Genomic DNA, 17,644 nt, shown 5'->3' on the forward strand with positions numbered 1-17,644 from the left:
AAGTCTTTGAAAGGCTTTTAACAGGAAAGAGGAGAGACTGATTGGCCTATAGTCCTTCGCTGATTCATGTCCCCTCCTGCCTATTTTTGGAATGAAGACGACCTTCACTAGTTTCCAACTATCTGGAATATGACCTAGGTTTAAACACGTTTTGAAAATTTCCTCTAGCCACGGTAGGATACAGTCCAAGGTTTCCTGTAACATCTTTGGGATGATCCCATCTGGCCCCGGAGATTTAAAAGGTGAAAAAGATTTAATTGCCCATGCAACTTTCTCCTTTGTAATTATTTCTTTTGCAAGGTGCTGTGGATTATATTGGCTCCGCCTGATACTTCCCCTCCCACTTTCGTGGACGCTGCACCCCGGGAAATGCATGTTTAGCAGAAGTTCTAGCGATTCCTCTGTCGTAGCTGTCCAAGTACCATCAGGCTTCTTGACCCAAGAAGCCATTGAATGATCTTTCTGTTCGATTGACGAACAGAATTCGCTCCAGCTCTCTTTCTTGGCGGCCCTAATTGCCTTCTTGTACTGTCTCCGACTCTCTTTGTACAATTGCCAATTTCCTGTCGAGTAGCTGAGGTTAAACGTTGATCTAGATTTTTCCCTTAGTTTTGAGAGCTCACTGCTCCACCAAGGGGGATGGGATTTTTTACTAAATTATATGGGGCAGGACGTTTTGTAGGCCCTACTAAATGCCTTCTCCAGTGTTGTGACCCTACTCTCAAGGTTTTCGGTGAGAGTGATTTTGTGGATGGGAATCTCTCCTATCCTTTTATTGACTATGTTTCTGAACCTTTTTCAGTTGGTTCTTAGTGGATTTCTATACGGTAAGGGCGGATCAACATTAAGATCCAGATCGTACAGGATCCAGCTGTGATCCGAAAAAGACCTTTTATCAGAGACCCTCCAATTGTCTAACCTTACTGAGCTGTTTTCAGACATTAGGGTAACATCGATCACTTCCTCCCATCCCCTGAAGTACTCCGTACTTGGAAAGGGGAAAGTGGGAGTGTTACCCCTGTTACATACCGACAAGTTAGTGTTAATTATGAAATCATAAAGAGACTCACCTCGGTCGTTTGTTTCGGAGCTTCCCCAAAGAGCATGCCTTGCATTGGCATCGCATCCGAGAAGCAGGGTTTTGTTCGGGTTTTCCTGCACAAGTTTACAAGCCTAATCAGGTGGTGCTGGTCTTTCATGTGCCATGTATATAGAGGCCAGCGTAATTCTGACTCCGTCAGTGGCTTCCACCTCAACAGCCGTCACATCCTGTGAACTATACAATGGAATTAAAAATGTGTTTAAATGTTTTTTAGCTACAATACATGTTCTGGGATTACCTTCTATCCGTTTATAGTAGATATTGTAGGTTTTCCCAGTGAACCCTTTCACCTCGGTGCTCCGTACCCAGGGTTCCTGAATTAGTGCGATGTCCACGTCCTCCTCCGCCAGGAGAACGGTTAGGTTGTCCGTTGCACACCGTGAATGCTGCAGATTGATTTGGACAACTTTTAAACCCATGTTTACTGGTTTCCTTTTTCGGACTCGGTGTCATCTAGCTGCATGCCAGTCAGCAGTTCGTTGGCACCATCGACCTCATCCTGCTCCTCTTCCGGGTTTGCAGAACGGAATATCTTCAGCTGGGTCTTCCTGATCCCAAACTGAAGTTTGTTTCCCATTTTCTCCAGTTGTTCCAGACTCTCTTCTGTAATTAGAAGGAGGAATGACCTGCTGTGCCTTTGCGGAGCCTCCGCTTTGATGATCGACTAATCGGTCATCGGCACCGAGCGATTATGCGCCTGAAGGTAGGGGATTAGTTGATTGGCATCAAACTCCATGTTTGGTACCCAGATGCGAGCCCTCGGCCTTCGTGGAGTCTCGCTAGCCGGAATTAGCTTGAGTTTCAAGCCTTTCCAGCTGTTCTGGAATTTACCAATCACGTTTGTCAAGAAATGCAGTGAGAATTGGTCATCGCATTTAATGGCACGGTAGCCGCGGACTACCTCCACCGAGTCGAAACCTGGTGTTTGGCCCTCTGGGTTCGCCATGACATGGTCAACGCCTATGCGAGACAACCGTGCCTCAATCTCTGACCATTTGTCAAGCACTGGTTTTCCGCGGTTAGAGGTTTCGTCTACCAATGCCATTTGGAGATGGTCCCGTGCCACCTCACTAAATCGCTTGATAGGTTTGGAGGCAACTGCACCCTGATCCGATATCTTGTGCTTCTTTGTTACCTTCCCAGTTTCGTCATGCGAGCGGTTTCGTTTTTTGGCATCTGTCCTGTTGGCGGCTTGGAATGCCAAGTATTCATCAACCACCTTTTGACATCTTGCCTTGTCGGTCTCATCTTTGGGATGAACTTTACCTTCGGTCTCGTTTTTGCGAATCCTGCCAAGGATAGCGAGAGACCTCTGGTAAAGTTTATACCTCGAGGGACCTTTATTGCCACGCTTTTGCCCCATGGCTTTAGCGGATGTTGTTGGTTGATTTATAGTTGTTGGCGTACTGTGGCCCACAGCTTTGCCCTCAACTGTTTCTTGGCTGGAGGCCAAGAGCTCATCCTCTGAGGGTGACCCCGTCATCCTCAAATCGTCCTTGCGCGTACGTCTTGTCCAATTGTCTGACTGTTTTTTAAGTGCGTCCGTCACTTCCTCCTGTCTGTCTGTTTGCTTGTCCTGTAGGTCTGTCCGCATGTTTGGTTTTTTATCAGTCCGTGCTGTCGATGCGTCAGTATGTTTTCCCGTCATTTTGTCCGTTTGTTCCGTGTTTGTTTTCCCGTCATCCGAATTTTTAATTTTTTGTTTTTTCATTTCAACTGGTTCGTACGGTCACCTGCCCCGCCGAGGGAGCTGCGCATGTCGCCATGCGCGCTGACCAAAGAGGATAGCGGGGAAATATCCGGTCGACCATGGCAGCGCCCCATACCATGGCAAGGCCACCGTTACAACCTGAGGCGGCCTGATATCAGGAGGGCTCCGTACGAGCCTCACACGGGTCGCATCACACCTTGGGTTGAGGGAGTTTTTTTAACGAAGTTTACGTCTTCGACCTGTGTGGTTCGCGGGAGACCTACTCTCCTACCTTCCATATCTGGGAGGCGTTCCCCTATCCACCACCTGGAGACGCGCCCCATAGGGATAACAGGTTCCCCCAAGGGAACAAAGTTATACTAATAGAGACCTTATCTTAATACTCCAGCTACCATTAAATTAACAAATTTTATTTTTTAAAAGAACATTTATGGCGACTGTCGATCCATATTGATAGATTTCAAAAAATGTATGGATGCAACCGCTGAATAATTTCATATGTTTTAAATCCATCTAAACTTTTACATTTGCGCATTTCTCTTCTTAATTGGCGCGATAACCGCTTACGCGATTTTGGCCGAGATTAACAAAGCGCGCCAGTCGTTTCTTTCTCGTGCTAACCCGCGCCAATTGGACACACCAAGTGAAGCCAAGTCCTTCTCCACCTGACCTTTCCAACGCAGAGGAGGCCTTCCTCTTCCTCTGCTACCACCAGCTGGTACCGCATCGAATACTTTCAAAGCCGGAGCGTTTGTATCCATTCGGACGACATGGCCCAGCCAACGAAGCCGCTGGATCTTTATTCGGTGCGCTATGTTTATGTCGTCGTAAAGCTCATACAGCTCATCGTTCCATCGTCTACGATATTCGCCGTTGCCAAAGGTCCAAAAATCGTCCACGCTTCTGCGCCATACGTTAGGACGGGCATGATGAGAGCCTTGTAGAGTGTTAATTTTGTTCGTCGAGAGAGGACTTTACTGCTCAGTTGCCTACTTAGCGTAGCAAAGTAGCACTTGTTGGCCAGAGAGATTCCAAATTGGGTTTTCTAAATAAGCGAAGTCTTTTTACAACCTCGAAATTATAACTGCCTAAAGTGACGTGGGTGCCGATACGCGAGTGCGCCGACTGTTTGTTTGAAGACAGGGGGTACTTCGTTTTGTCCTCGTTCACCACCAGACCCATTCGCTTTGCATCTTTATCCAGTTTGGAGAAGGCAGAACTAACAGCGCGGTTGTTAAGACCGGTGATATCGATATCATCGGCATACGCCAACAGTTGTACGCTCTAATAAAATATTGTGACTGAGCGATTAAGTTCTGCGGCTCGTACGATGCTCTCCAACATCATGTCTGAAACCTCGTTTGGTATCAAACGGTTCGGAGAGGTCCTTCCCAATTCTGACGGCGCTGCTGGTGTTGAGCAACGTCATCTTGCCAAGCCGTATTAGTTTTGTGGGGATACCAAATTCGGACATCGCGGTATACAAGTAACTCCTTTCCGTACTGTCGAATGGCGCTTTGAAATCGACGAAAAGATGGTGTGTGTCGATTCTCCTTTCATGGGTCTTTTCCAAGATTTGGCGTATTGTGAATATTTGGTCGATCGTAGACTTTCCAGGTCTGAAGCCACACTGATAGGGTCCAATCAGTTGGTTGACGGTGGGCTTCAGCCTTTCACACAATACGCTCGCTGGAACCTTGTAAAGATGTTTAGAAGACTAATCTCGCGGTAATTGGCACAAATTGCAGGATCGCCCTTCTTATGGATTGGGCAGAGCACACTTAAATTCCAATAGGCAGGCATGCTTTCATCCGACCATATTTTGCATAGGAGCTGATGCATGCACCTTACCAGCTCCTCGCCGCCATGTTTGAATAGCTCAGCCGGCAGTCCGTCGGCGCCCGCGACTTTGTTGTTCTTTAGCCGCGTTATCGCTATTCTTACCTCGTCATGATCGGGTAGCGGAACGACAATTCCGTCGTCAACGATTGGGGTATCGGGATCTTCACATTCTCTATGACATGCGCAGCTGTCACCGTTTAACAGGTTCGAGAAGTGTTCCCTCCATAATTTAAGATTGCTCTGTACGTCAGTCACCAGATCGCCGTCTTTGTTCTTACAGGAAAACGACCCGGTCTTAAAACCTTCTGTACGCCGCCGAACCTCTAGTAGAACTTTCGGGCGTTGTTCCTATTGGCCAGCATCTCAAGCTCCTCGCACTCACGTATTTCGGCCTCTCGTTTCTTCTGTCGGATAATACGTCTCTCTTCCTTTTTCAGCTCTCTGTAGCGATCCCACATGGCTCGCGTTGCGCCCGATCGCAGCGTGGCTCTATAGGCGGCATCCTTTCTTTCTGCGGCAGCATGACATTCCTCGTCGTACCAATTGTTTTTTCGGGCTCACCGGAATCCGATTTCTTCTTCGGCGGCGGTACGTGGGGAACGAGAAATGTTGATCCATTGCTCGCGCATGCCGGTTTGTTGGGCAGTGCTCTGCGAGAGCAGGAGTGAGAGTCGAGTGGCGAATCTTCTGGCTGTCTGTTGTGATTGCAGCTTTTCGATGTCGAACATTCTTTGCGTAGGTAGATGTTCATTTTTTGCTGCACAGAGGCGTGTGCGTAGTTTGGCTGCAACAAGGTAATGATCCGAGTCGATGTTGGGTCCTCGGATCGTACGTACATCTAATACACTAGAAGCGTGTCTTCCATCTATCACAACATAATCGATTTGGTTTCGCGTTTTTCGATCAGGAGGCAGCCAGGTAGCTTGGTGTATCTTTTCATGCTGGAATCTGGTGCTGCAGACTAACATGTTTCGGGCACCGGCGAAGTCGATCGGCTTCTGTCCGTTACCGGATGTTTCGTTGTGCAGGCTGAATTTTCCGACTGTGGGACCAAAAATTCCCTCCTTGCCCACCCTGGCGTTGAAGTCGCCAAGCACGATTTTTATGTCGTGGCGGGGGCAACGCTCATAGGAACGTTTCAAACGCTCATAGAAGGAATCTTTGGTCGCATCGTCCTTCTCTTCCATCGGGGCGTGGGCGCAAATTAGCGAGATGTTAAAAAATCGCGCTTTGATGCGGATTATTGCGAGACGCTCGTCCACCGGAGTGAACGACAGTACTTGGCGACGAAGTCTCTCTCCCACAACAAATCCGACACCGAATTTGCGCTCCTTTACATGGCAGCTGTAGTAGACGTCGCAAGGTCCTATGGTTTTCTTACCTTGCCCCGTCCATCGCATCTCTTGGATGGCAGTGATTTCAGCCTTTACTCTCACGAGGACATCAACCAGCCGGGCAGAGGCACCTTCCCCATTAAGGGACCGGACATTCCAGGTGCATGTCTTCAAATCATATTCCTTATTTCGTTTGCAGGGGTCGTCATCAGTAAAGGCAGTTCTCATCCGAGGCTTTGCAATTCTTTTCATTGGGGGGGGGGGTTTTAAGTGGCGGGTCCCAAACCCAGCGCACAACCAGCTATCCTGGAATGCTTCGCCTTCTCACGTTAGCTCACTCCCGAACGGGTATTCGGAAGCTACCCAGAGGATACGTGGGCTAATCCCGGCCGTTGTGAGCTGCTTGAGCCATATGTAGAAGAATCGTCCTGGCCACTCCCAAGTGAATGGCGATCAGTAACTTTCCCCACTTGCGTGGACTTCTACACATGGAACCATCCTCCCATATTTGCGCATTTATATATATGTATTTAACATTTAATTTAAGTAAACGTTTCAATATTCGTCCAAAAACTTTTTATTTTATCTAAATCATAAAACGTTCAAATGAAGCTGAAAATATTTTTCCAGTTTAAAAAAAGCAGTGTGCTTTGATGCCGTGTCACGCATGCATAAAAAGGAAAGAAAAGAGAGGACAACTATTGCGTTACGAATAATACAGTCACAGTATTTTTCACACTTACACAACGCACGCATACTTTTACCGATTTCTTTAAAACTTCACATAAACCATCTATGGACCAATACCAATGATCTGTGAAAGTTTGGTTGAAATCGGTGAAAGCGTTTAGGCGTGAATCGGTGACCAACGAACACAAAAAAACGTCTCCATTTTTATATATAAGATTGGCTGTACTAGCCCGATATTATGTTTGTGAGTATTATTAGTTGATGAGAGAAGAAAAAAATCTCGTTATATATATAAGCGTTTTTTTTTTCTTGTTTTTCCTTTTAGATATTTAACCAATATTTTTGGTTGCACAATTTCCGATGATTCTATATTTCTAAATAAGTGTTTACTTTTTATTACACAAAATTTTAATGTCAAATGTGCAGTTAATGTTATCCTTGTTTAAAATTTAATGTTTGAATTTGTTCACTATTTTGGTGAGCTTAATAACCTTCTTGGTTTAAATTTTCCTTTATTAGTTTGTTCAAATAAATCTTTTACACTTTTTCACCATTTGTTAAATATTTTCTTAATTTATATACATAAAATGACTTACTTAAGTCCTCCTGGTGTTGCGGTATAATTTCCCTTTTACTGCAGCTACTCGTGGTACCACCAAACACACTTTGAAGAGGAGTGCGTTTCTGTCCTACAGGAATTTAACGCTGCTGTCTTCTGGACCGGCTCTTTTGTTCACGTTTGTTGGGGGCATTTCTACTTCGCATGCGTGGTATGGAAGTCCTTTGGGATTATTCCACTTCTTTTGCATGCAGACCAATGTCCTTGTTTCAACCTATTCCACTTTATATGCGTGATGTGAATTTCCTTTTGTGAGTGTCCGCGCGTTGATTTTCGGCTGTTTTTTTATTTTATTTTTTCTCACAGGCGTTTTATCGTCACTTATTAATTTTAAGAATTTCGCACGTTGATACTTCGGCTGTTTTTTTTTTCTTACAGGCGTTATTATTTTTTTTTCCACTCACTACCGATACGCGAACTTTTAACCGGTCCCTGCTCGGGCGCCAGTTAATGTTTTACATTTTGATTTTAATTTTTAAAAAGGACAATCGGACTATTGTCCGATTCATTTGTCTTAATTGGTTTAAGCTCAACTTAAAATTAATTACATTATGTTTCTTACTTCTACATTATACCTATTTCGACCGTCAATATGCTGACTGTTGTTGACTCATTATTGTTGCTGATCGATACATTTACTAATTTGATGTAAATGTTCGTGGAATGCTGATGCAGCGTCAGCGGTTATAACGAATTCATCGAATGTATTATCGGTGAAACTAACCCATGGGGTTATTGTCCAATTCGAGGTTTTGTAAGGTGTGGTGTTAACTCCTTCCCTCTTAAGTATGATTGTCCTCGATCATTAATAGAAGGGTAAGTCGTTTAGGTATGTTGGAATGTCATTACTTTCTTGTGGCGGGCTTCCTGCTTTAGACTTTGATACTTCTTTCTCGATGTATTGTATCTTTATTGATTTTTTCTTTAGCAAAATGAAAAGCGCAATGGATAGTGTTGCCCTTTTGCGAGAATTTATTCTATGTGTGTTGTTTATATGTAAGTCCTTTAGGGACTCGAGCGAAAGTATCTCAATATGGTCTTTCTCTAATGGACTTGGCTGTAATATTGCTGGCATAGATGTAATTGGCATTTCTTCTATATTGCTATATTCTTTGTTGTTGATTCTAATGGTAGCGTTGTAAAATATTACAACATGTGTCCCGTTTATCTCCTGTGCCATTTTATCGGCTTCTATTTTACCGCTGAATTTATTGAGTAGAATTACGCCTTTGTTTATTTTTTCTATTGTTGGTATGTGGTGGTCATTGGTGGTATTACACGTATAATTTAAGCTATTTATTGTCTATTGTTACTAATTGAGATTTACTATAGTCAAGAATTTGTATGTTTGATGAAGAAGTAGAGATCGTCATAAGAAGAATAAAGAGTTTGTAGTGATCCATTTTATCTGAAAAATAATTAAGTTTTTATTAGGGATTTGTGAACTATTCGTCCTGATACTTAACTGTTTTCCTGCGGTTTTCCGAAACTTTCTCTTTCTTATACTTCGGGGTCAAATTGGAGCATAGTCTTTTGTTTATTTTAACATATATTAAATAATTTCTCCTGGTGAGAAATCCTTATTTTGGGGTCTATTTTTGTTGTGGTACGAGAGGTCAAGTTCTTGTTTTTACTTAAGTAGGGCTATGTTTTCTTGTCTTTGTTGTTCTAGCTGTTGGGGGTCACTATGGATTCTACTACCGAAAAATGTGTCTATTGGTTTATTTTTCGTCGTTGAGTGTATTGAGGAATTGTATTCTTGTACAGTTATATTGTACAGCTATACAGAATAAAAGTTCTTCAAATGTTATTGTCGTTTGATTTGCCTTGAGGCATCTCATAATTTCCGAAAGTGTGCTGTGAAACCTTTCTATTTGCCCATTGCTTGTGCTACTGTAGGGTGGTGTGGTATAAATGTTAATTGACATTTGGTCTCATTTTCACCTGGGCATACTTAGAGAATTTATCTATGGCGGTAAGGATTAGTTTTTTTCGGTGGAATATATGTCGATATGGACGATTTCACCTGGGAATTGTGGAATGGGGGTCGGTTGAATTTGTGGTTTGGTTGGAGGCCTATCGTATTTATGTGCACTACAAGTTGAGCACTGTTTAACAACTTTTTCGAGTTTTGCGCGAATGCTTGGGAAATAGAATTTTCGCAGAATTTGCGTTTTGCTTTCGCGGCTGTTTCTATGAGCTCGCCGATGCTCTTGTGTTATAATTCGTTCTTGTTCGGTTTCTGATGTGATATCCTGGAGAAGAGTTTGTGTGTAGCGAATTTTTATGTTGCTCAAATGGAGTTGGAATATTTCTTAGATTTAACCCATCAGTCTTTCTGTGGTGTATAGTCCGTTGACGAGTGAAGGGTCGAGGTAGCGTTTAAATATGTCTATGATGGCCTGATTAGAATAATTTGATTTTGTAACAGAGTGCCTGTGGAAACTAGGAAATTGTAACTGGAATGAGTAGCTATCGGTGTTGCCAATCATTAAGAACAGTTGGTTTTTAATAGCGTTTATGGGGGCTTCAGTGGCCGGAATAAGGAGGTGTGAGGAACTTTCGTCGCTATGGTCTGTAGTTGTAAGAGTATTAATGTCCGTTTGGGGGGTCTCGAAAGTGTGTCTGCTAAGACGCTGGTTTTTCCGGGCTTATACTTCATCTCGTAGTTATATTCTTCGAGGATGCACTTCCACCTTTTCATTTTGCCATTATGGTTTTTGTTGCTTAATGCAAAGGTGAGCGGTTGGTGATCTGTGAAAATTACAACTTTAGCGGATCCGTATAAATAGTTCCTCAGTGAAGTGAGGGCCCAAATTATTGCCAACATTTCTTTTTCATTCGCGGCATAACTTTCCTCTGTCTTATTGAGTGATCGGGATATGAAGGTAATTGGATTTCCTGATTGTTCGAGGACAGGCACCTAGAGCGTAGTTTGATGCATCTGTCGTAAGGTGAAATTCCTCTTTGAAATTGGGGTATGATAAAATAACTTCTTCTGAAGTTAACACTGTTTTTATATTCCTGAAGGCAGTTAGGGCGAGACTATTGAACGCAACTAGCTTTTTGCTGGATGCATTTTTGGACACTCGTCCATCTTCCCCTCTCAAAAGCGAGGTCAGAGGTTTTGCTAGCTTGGCATAACCTCTGATAAAGCGCCGATAATAGCCTGATAGTCCGAGGAAAGATCTAAGGTCTTTCAATGTTTTTGGGCGTGAAAAATTTTGAATTGCACTTACTTTGACCGGATTGATTTTTATACCTTGCGGGGATATGATGAATCCTAAAAATTCGACTTCCTTTCGAAAAAACTCACACTTGTCCAATTGGACTTTCATATTCGCTTTTTCTAGCGTAGGAAAACTGTTTTCGACATTTTTGAGGTGGCTCTGTTCGTCTATACCAAACACTATTATGTCGTCTATATAGACTAGGGTGTCCCAAAAAAATTAAAGTGTTTTTTTTTTAACACATACCCTCTTATTTTGTTTGAATGGTCTCAAAACATCTAAAATTAAAGCTTCGTCTATTTAGAATCACGGCAACCCGTGCCGAGTTGCGCGGAAACCTAACGGTACTTGTATAGTACGGCGCGCGCGAACTGTCGGATTGATTGCGTGTAATTACTTGTTTGTTTTATTAGTAATCGCGGGGTTTTCGTGTAGTCAACATGTCAGTGGAGTTACGAAGTTCCAAAAAGGAGATATTTTTAATAGGGGACGTAAAACATCAAATTACCGGTTCTAAACTTCCCTCTAACGGGCAAGTACTGGCAGTTTTGATCTATAATATTCGTGAAGTGAACTTAAGTGTCAATGAAAGTGCAAATCTCACAATTCGTGAGTGTATTATTTATTGGGAAAAGGCACGTATACCGACCAGATCAATATCTAACTGTGTTAAGAAACTAATTAACTTATACCAAGTTTGGAGAGAATTGCAAAAAAATGCGAAAAAAACTCAAGAAGTGTTTGAACAGCGTCGACAGGAGTTTGTTTCAAACTTAAACAATTTGTTTGACATCGCACATGCCAATGCTTTTCAATCGATTAAAATAAATGAAGATAAGATCTTCTTGTAGCGCCAAAGAGAACCAGGTCGGCCCGGTCACTTAGCCGGAGTGGACAAAAAACTAACAAAAAAAGAGGAAAGGACGCGCCTTAGAATCATCGAGGAGGAAAAGCGACGTGCTAAAAATTGTTCATCCTTAGCACTATTTGTTGCGGGGAGAATCCTGTATGCAGCTACAAAACTGTTGCGGGAAGAACCAATAATGTTGCAGGAAGAAATTGATGCGGGAAGAATCTTTGAAGGCGGCTATAAATTCGTTTGCAGGGAGAATCCTTAATTCTTGATGTTGCGATAGGACCAAGTTGATTGAAGCGATGAAATATCCGGAACGAAGGACCTCACTAACGATGAGCACAAATTCCTGTTGGTTATTGTAGCGATGATATTGCGGCAAAAATTCCCAATTTAAAGTATGTTGCTTCTGATTCAAAATTACAATTTTTTCTCACATTTATTTTACAAAATGTTCCGTATTTATACACATTTCTTTACAAACAAAACCTACTTAATTCACAGAAAATTATAACAAATAACAAAAGTTGAAAAACATTAAAGTATTTTAACTAATATTAAATTGAACTCAACATACCGCCGCCCTTGAACTATCTGAATAAGTTCAAAATAAAATATTAAAAAGAAAATGAAAAGCCTTGAAAAACATTTACGATAAGTTATTAGTTTCTTCATGAAATAAATCTCCTTTCGTTGGCAAAAGGCAAAGTTTGACTATAGGGCGAACCAATTCGCCATGCGGTGTTTTCAACGTAACTACTCTTACGCGTCCATCGGTACCATGATGGCATTTGATCACTCGTGCAATCGTCCACTTCGTCGGAGGATTAGGCTCGTTGAATACAGCAACCACATCCCCTTCTTCAATGTTGCGTGAAGAACGAAACCATTTAGTGCGACGTTGTAAGCTCACGAGGTACTCGTCTCTCCAACGACGCCAGAAATGTTGTCTCATGGCAGAAATTGCTTGCCATCGCTGTCGAAGATTTCCACGAAACCCTTGACCCTCAGGTTCCGGTATTGACTTAAGCGGTTCACCGACTATGAAATGTCCGGGAGTTAAAACTTCTAAGTCACCAGCAGCTTCAGAGTTGTCACAGAGTGGACGAGAGTTTACGCAAGCTTCTATTTCAGTCAAAAGTGTGTTGAACTCTTCGTATGATAGTGGAACTTCTCCTAATACGCGTTTTAAATGATACTTAACACGTTTGACTCCGGTCTCCCAGTAACCTCCCATATGGGGTGCAGCCGGTGGATTAAATCGCCATTCGATATTCGAGTCCGCAAAGAATGAGCGAAGTTTAATATCAGCCATGCACTGTTGAAATGCAATGCGCAACTCCTTCTCGGCTCCAACGAAATTTGTACCGTTATCTGATGTCATGACCTTACAAAAACCTCGACGATTTGTGAACCTTTTAAACGCATTTAGGAAAGCTGGTGTTGACAGGTCACCAACAAATTCGAGATGCATCGCACCAGTGCACATACAAATGAACGAACAGATGTAGCCTTTGGTAGCCTTAGCTCCTCTTCCTTGGGTGAATTTGTAGAGGTAAGGTCCAGCGAAGTCAACAGCAGTGTGAGTAAAACAACGGGCGTAGGTTGTGCGAATGACAGGTAGATCACCCATGACTTGTGTGGTAAGATTGCGGTTCAAATAAGTGCATTTCACGCACTTATGGTATATATTACGGATCAAGCTACGAGCTCCGATAACCCAATAACGACGTTGCAAGACAGTTTGCATAATGCGGGGCCCAGCGTGCAAAGTGACCTTGTGTATTTCGCAGATTATTAACTTAGCAAGCGGACAATTCTTAGGCAAGATAATGGGATGCTTAACATCTGGAGCGACTTCATCATTTTTTATTCTTCCTCCAACACGTAGAACACAAGTCTCATCCAGAAAGGGCTGCAGACGCAAAAGACTACTGCGAAGTGGGATTGGTCTTTTAGCGCTGCAAAGAGAAATTTCATTAGAAAAATAAAACCGTTGCGTATACCTTATTAGGCGAAGTTCAGCTTCAAATAACTCTTGGCAACTCGGTGTACCAAAACGCTTTATAACATTAAGCCGTCTGTTAGCCCGAATGTTAGTCAAAAAGCGTAAAACGTAGGAAATAACTCGACGCAGCTTAGAATACGATGAGTATTTTGTCATCACGGACCAATAATCTGTAGAATTAGTCACATGAGCACGAATACTATTTCGTATGCCCAGCTCTGTAGTGTGCTCTTTAGATTTTTTCTGCTTCCATAATTGTTCAGTGCTTTTCAGGAAAATAGGACCAGCCCACCATAATTGATGACGTAATAATTCGGAGGGAGTTATACCTCTTGAAGCACAATCTGCAGGATTCTGTTCAGAACGAACGTGGTTCCAACATTCGGGAGGCAAAACTTCTTGAATATCAGCTACGCGGTTGGCTATAAATGTCACCCATCTGCTGGGGTGAGCTTGTAACCATGCCAATGTTATAGTAGAATCAGTCCAAGCGAAAAGCGGATAACGGATTTCAGACCAGCAGTGCAGCACGCTTCGCACTAGTTTAGCAGCAAGATGAGCGGCGCATAATTCAAGACGTGGCAACGTTGTCGGCTTAAGCGGAGCTACTTTGGTTTTCGACGAAATTAATGACACTGTAATGCTACCGTCGCTTTGTGTTGTTCGTGCATACAAGACGGCGGCGTAAGCGCGCTCGGACGCGTCTGCGAATACGTGCAATTGCGTAAATGACCCAGCTACTTCAGTACCAAACCAACGGTTCACCTTCAAATGTGCCAATTGCTTGAGCTCTATGCGATGCTCCAACCACTTCGTTGCGATAGACTCAGGAATGATATCATCCCAACCTACCTTAGTGCGCCATATGTCTTGAAACCAAATTTTTGAATTTATAGTAGCGGGAGCAAGTAGGCCCAGAGGATCGAAGAGCGTACTTGCATCTGATAGAAATATACGCTTGGTCAACTTAACTGGCGGTTCCCTCAAGTTAATAGTAAACGTGAGGTAGTCTCCTTCTGTGTTCCAGATAAGACCTAAAGCGTGAACATCCTTATCGTCGACAATATAATGTGATATGTTCGTAGATGCATTGGAAATGCTTGCGATTAGTTCAGCGCAGTTCGATGCCCACTTACGAAGTTCAAACCCCCCTTCCCTCAATATTTCGGAAATATTTTGCTGCAACAATCGAAGTTCTTCTTTACTAGATGCACCAGTAAGTAGATCATCCATGTAAAAATCCTTGAGAATAACACTAACAGCCCTAGCACAACCATTCGACGAATCTCTTGCCGTCTGTTGAAGTGATCGGACAGCTAGATGAGACGCAGCTGCCACTCCGTACGTTACGCGAACCATGCGAAAATCTTGGATAGGCAGGGATGGGTGGCTACGCCATACGATGCGTTGCAAATCGGCGTGTTTTAAGGATACACAGATTTGACGATACATTTTGGCGACATCTGCTGTTACAGCATAGCGGTGTGTTCTAAAGCGAAGTAAGATGGAGTATAAATCTTCCTGCAATTGAGGTCCTATAAATAATGCGTCATTCAGCGAATTTCCGGAAGTTGATTTTGCGGACGCGTTAAATACAACCCTCAATTTGGTCGTGGTACTACTTTCCTTTAAAACAGGATGATGAGGCATATAATACGTTGGATTCATAGTCTCTGACGTGACCTGCATATGTTTCATGTCAATAAGTTCATTCATGAATTCATTGTAGCGTAAACGAAGATCGGAGTCACAAGCGAGTCTTCTTTCAAGTCGTAACAAATTCCGGATAGCAAAGTTTCGCGACTCTCCCAGAGCTACATCGGGCTTCAGCGGCAATTCGACGACAAACCGTCCGTTAGGTTCCCTTCGATGCGTTGTTTCAAAATGGTCTTCACAGTAACGCTCCTCATGCGTAAGATACGTTTTTTGCGGAGCTTCCTCTAACTCCCATAACTTGTTCAATGCTCGATCCAAATGAACATCGCAATGTAACGACTGTAAGCGTGGCATATCAGACTCAGATCCATTCACGCTTCCAAACAGAGTCCACCCAAAGACCGTCAGTTGAGCCATAGGAGCTCCAGATGGACCCTTACGAAGTTCTGTACAGATCAGTTGATCCATAACGTCCATTCCAATCAATATATCGACCCGTCCAGGCTTCATAAAATGGGGATCGGCTAAAAACAAACCTCGGATATGTGGCCACGATGAAGTAGCTATAGTCTGTGTTGGCAAGTCGCTTGTAATTTTAGACAGAATTAACGTTTTGACAGTAAAGCATTGATTTGTAGAGAAAGAAGAAAGAGAAAGTGATACTTCACCTCTAGCTCGTCCTCCTTGCGCTGACCCAATTCCAGTAATGATAACTTCAGATGTTGATCGCGGCAGGCCTAAGCGTTGCACACACGCTTCGGTTACAAAGGAAGCATGTGATCCAGAATCGAAAAGTGCACGTGCGGGCTGCCAATTACCAGAACAGTCGCGTACCTTCACTAATGCGGTGGATAACAGCACAACTCTTTCTACAGCTATGGGTGGATTGGAGCTCGAGTTCAAGCATGAAGAAACGCGTGGAACGTCGACGCTTGCTGGAAGTTCAAAAGCTTTTGCGCTTACCTTTGATGTGGCGTCAGCAGCGCATAACGAATGCGTCGCGTAATTGTTCACTGCGGTAACGGTCGTTGACTGCAAAGCACCGTGCAACAGAGTGTGATGACGTTGTTTACACATGCGGCAAGTGGAAGCACTATTACAACGGTCTTTATAGTGACCTAAACTTAAGCAGTTGAAGCATATGCGACCTTGCTTCACGAACTGTGATTTTGTAGACAAGTCCAATTCACGAAATTTTTCACAACTGTAAATTTTATGAGGTCCATTACAATATGCACACACGTTACTTTGTTTTGATACCGTGTGGAACACATTTGTCGACTTGCTTGCTGATGCAGTTTTAACCTTAATTGGTACTGATGTTGTTGACGACGAAAACATCGATAACGATCGGCATCTTATCTCTAAAAATGTTATTAGTTGCTCAAAAGATGGAGGATCATCACTAACGAGCGATAACTCCCACTGCTTACGCGTTTCGAATGCCAACTTACTGACGACCTCATGTACCAACCAATCATCCCAAAACTCAATCGGACGACCCAACGCTTTAAGCTCGCGAATATGCTGTTGGAACGCATCAATTACACCTTTGATTGCGTCAGCATTGTCATGCGTAGCTCTTTTAATTTCAGCCAACGCGCGAAGGTGAGATTCCACAATTACACGAATAACCTTATACCGCGATGTTAATAGACCCCAAGCTTCAACGTAATTTGCGTCACATATTTTAAAACCACTGATAATTTTCAACGCGTCACCTTTCAAGCAGCTTCGGAGATAGTGCAACTTTTGTCCATCTGATAATGCAGAGTTATTATCAACTAACGAAGAAAACGCGTCGAAAAAACCAATCCATTCTGTAGAGTCACCGGAGAATGTGGGCAACTCCATTTTCGGTAAACGTATAACCGTGGACACAGATGCCTTTGTGGAGCTATCTTGCGAATTAGTACGACAATTTTTCACGCGGCTAAAGTTAGCTGAAGCTGTAGAGTACCAAGTTTCGGCTTGGATACGCACATTTTCTTCAATTTCAATAACATCGGCACCACACGTAATTTCTACAGCGTCTTGAGCAACGTTAAAACGAACCCACTGTTCACTCAATAACTGAAGGTAGCTTGCAATATTCTCTGCATCCATAGTGAATGCCTCATCAATACTTTTTGCCATATACCGTTTAATGGCATTGAGAGCGGAATCGCGCGTTTTAATAGAATTCGACATTTTTAATATGACAGAAAAGCAAACGACGGGTTTTTTAGAATTTTCGCGATGTTAAATGCAGGAACGGCTGCACAAACGTACACACGATTTAATGCACAAAAATAATTTTCTTAATATTCGTTGCGCCTTTTGCTACGCGTATGTATGTACACAAGCGAATGCGTACATGCAAAAGGCAAGCGGAGTGACTATATCCGGCTCGAAGGACCAAAAATGTTGCGGGGAGAATCCTGTATGCAGCTACAAAACTGTTGCGGGAAGAACCAATAATGTTGCAGGAAGAAATTGATGCGGGAAGAATCTTTGAAGGCGGCTATAAATTCGTTTGCAGGGAGAATCCTTAATTCTTGATGTTGCGATAGGACCAAGTTGATTGAAGCGATGAAATATCCGGAACGAAGGACCTCAC

General features: G+C 43.1%; 2 protein-coding genes across 2 annotated transcripts; both read right to left on the reverse strand.

Moving 5' to 3' along the window:
* Positions 1-1,766: 1,766 nt before the first annotated feature.
* On the reverse strand, positions 1,767-2,750 carry LOC128869763 (uncharacterized). The gene has a single exon (XM_054112369.1). It carries the CDS (start codon positions 2,748-2,750, stop codon positions 1,767-1,769), a length of 984 nt encoding a protein of 327 aa, XP_053968344.1.
* Positions 2,751-12,030: 9,280 nt separating this feature from the next.
* On the reverse strand, positions 12,031-17,235 carry LOC128869764 (uncharacterized). Its single transcript, XM_054112370.1, has 2 exons — positions 13,388-17,235; positions 12,031-13,342 (listed from the first exon to the last, which is right to left on the reverse strand). The coding sequence occupies exons 1-2, from the start codon at positions 17,233-17,235 to the stop codon at positions 12,031-12,033; spliced, it is 5,160 nt and encodes a 1,719-aa protein (XP_053968345.1).
* Between the last annotated feature and the right edge of the window lie 409 nt (positions 17,236-17,644).

This window comes from Anastrepha ludens, chromosome X, assembly GCF_028408465.1.
Source record: "Anastrepha ludens isolate Willacy chromosome X, idAnaLude1.1, whole genome shotgun sequence".
NCBI classification, from domain to species: domain Eukaryota; kingdom Metazoa; phylum Arthropoda; class Insecta; order Diptera; family Tephritidae; genus Anastrepha; species Anastrepha ludens.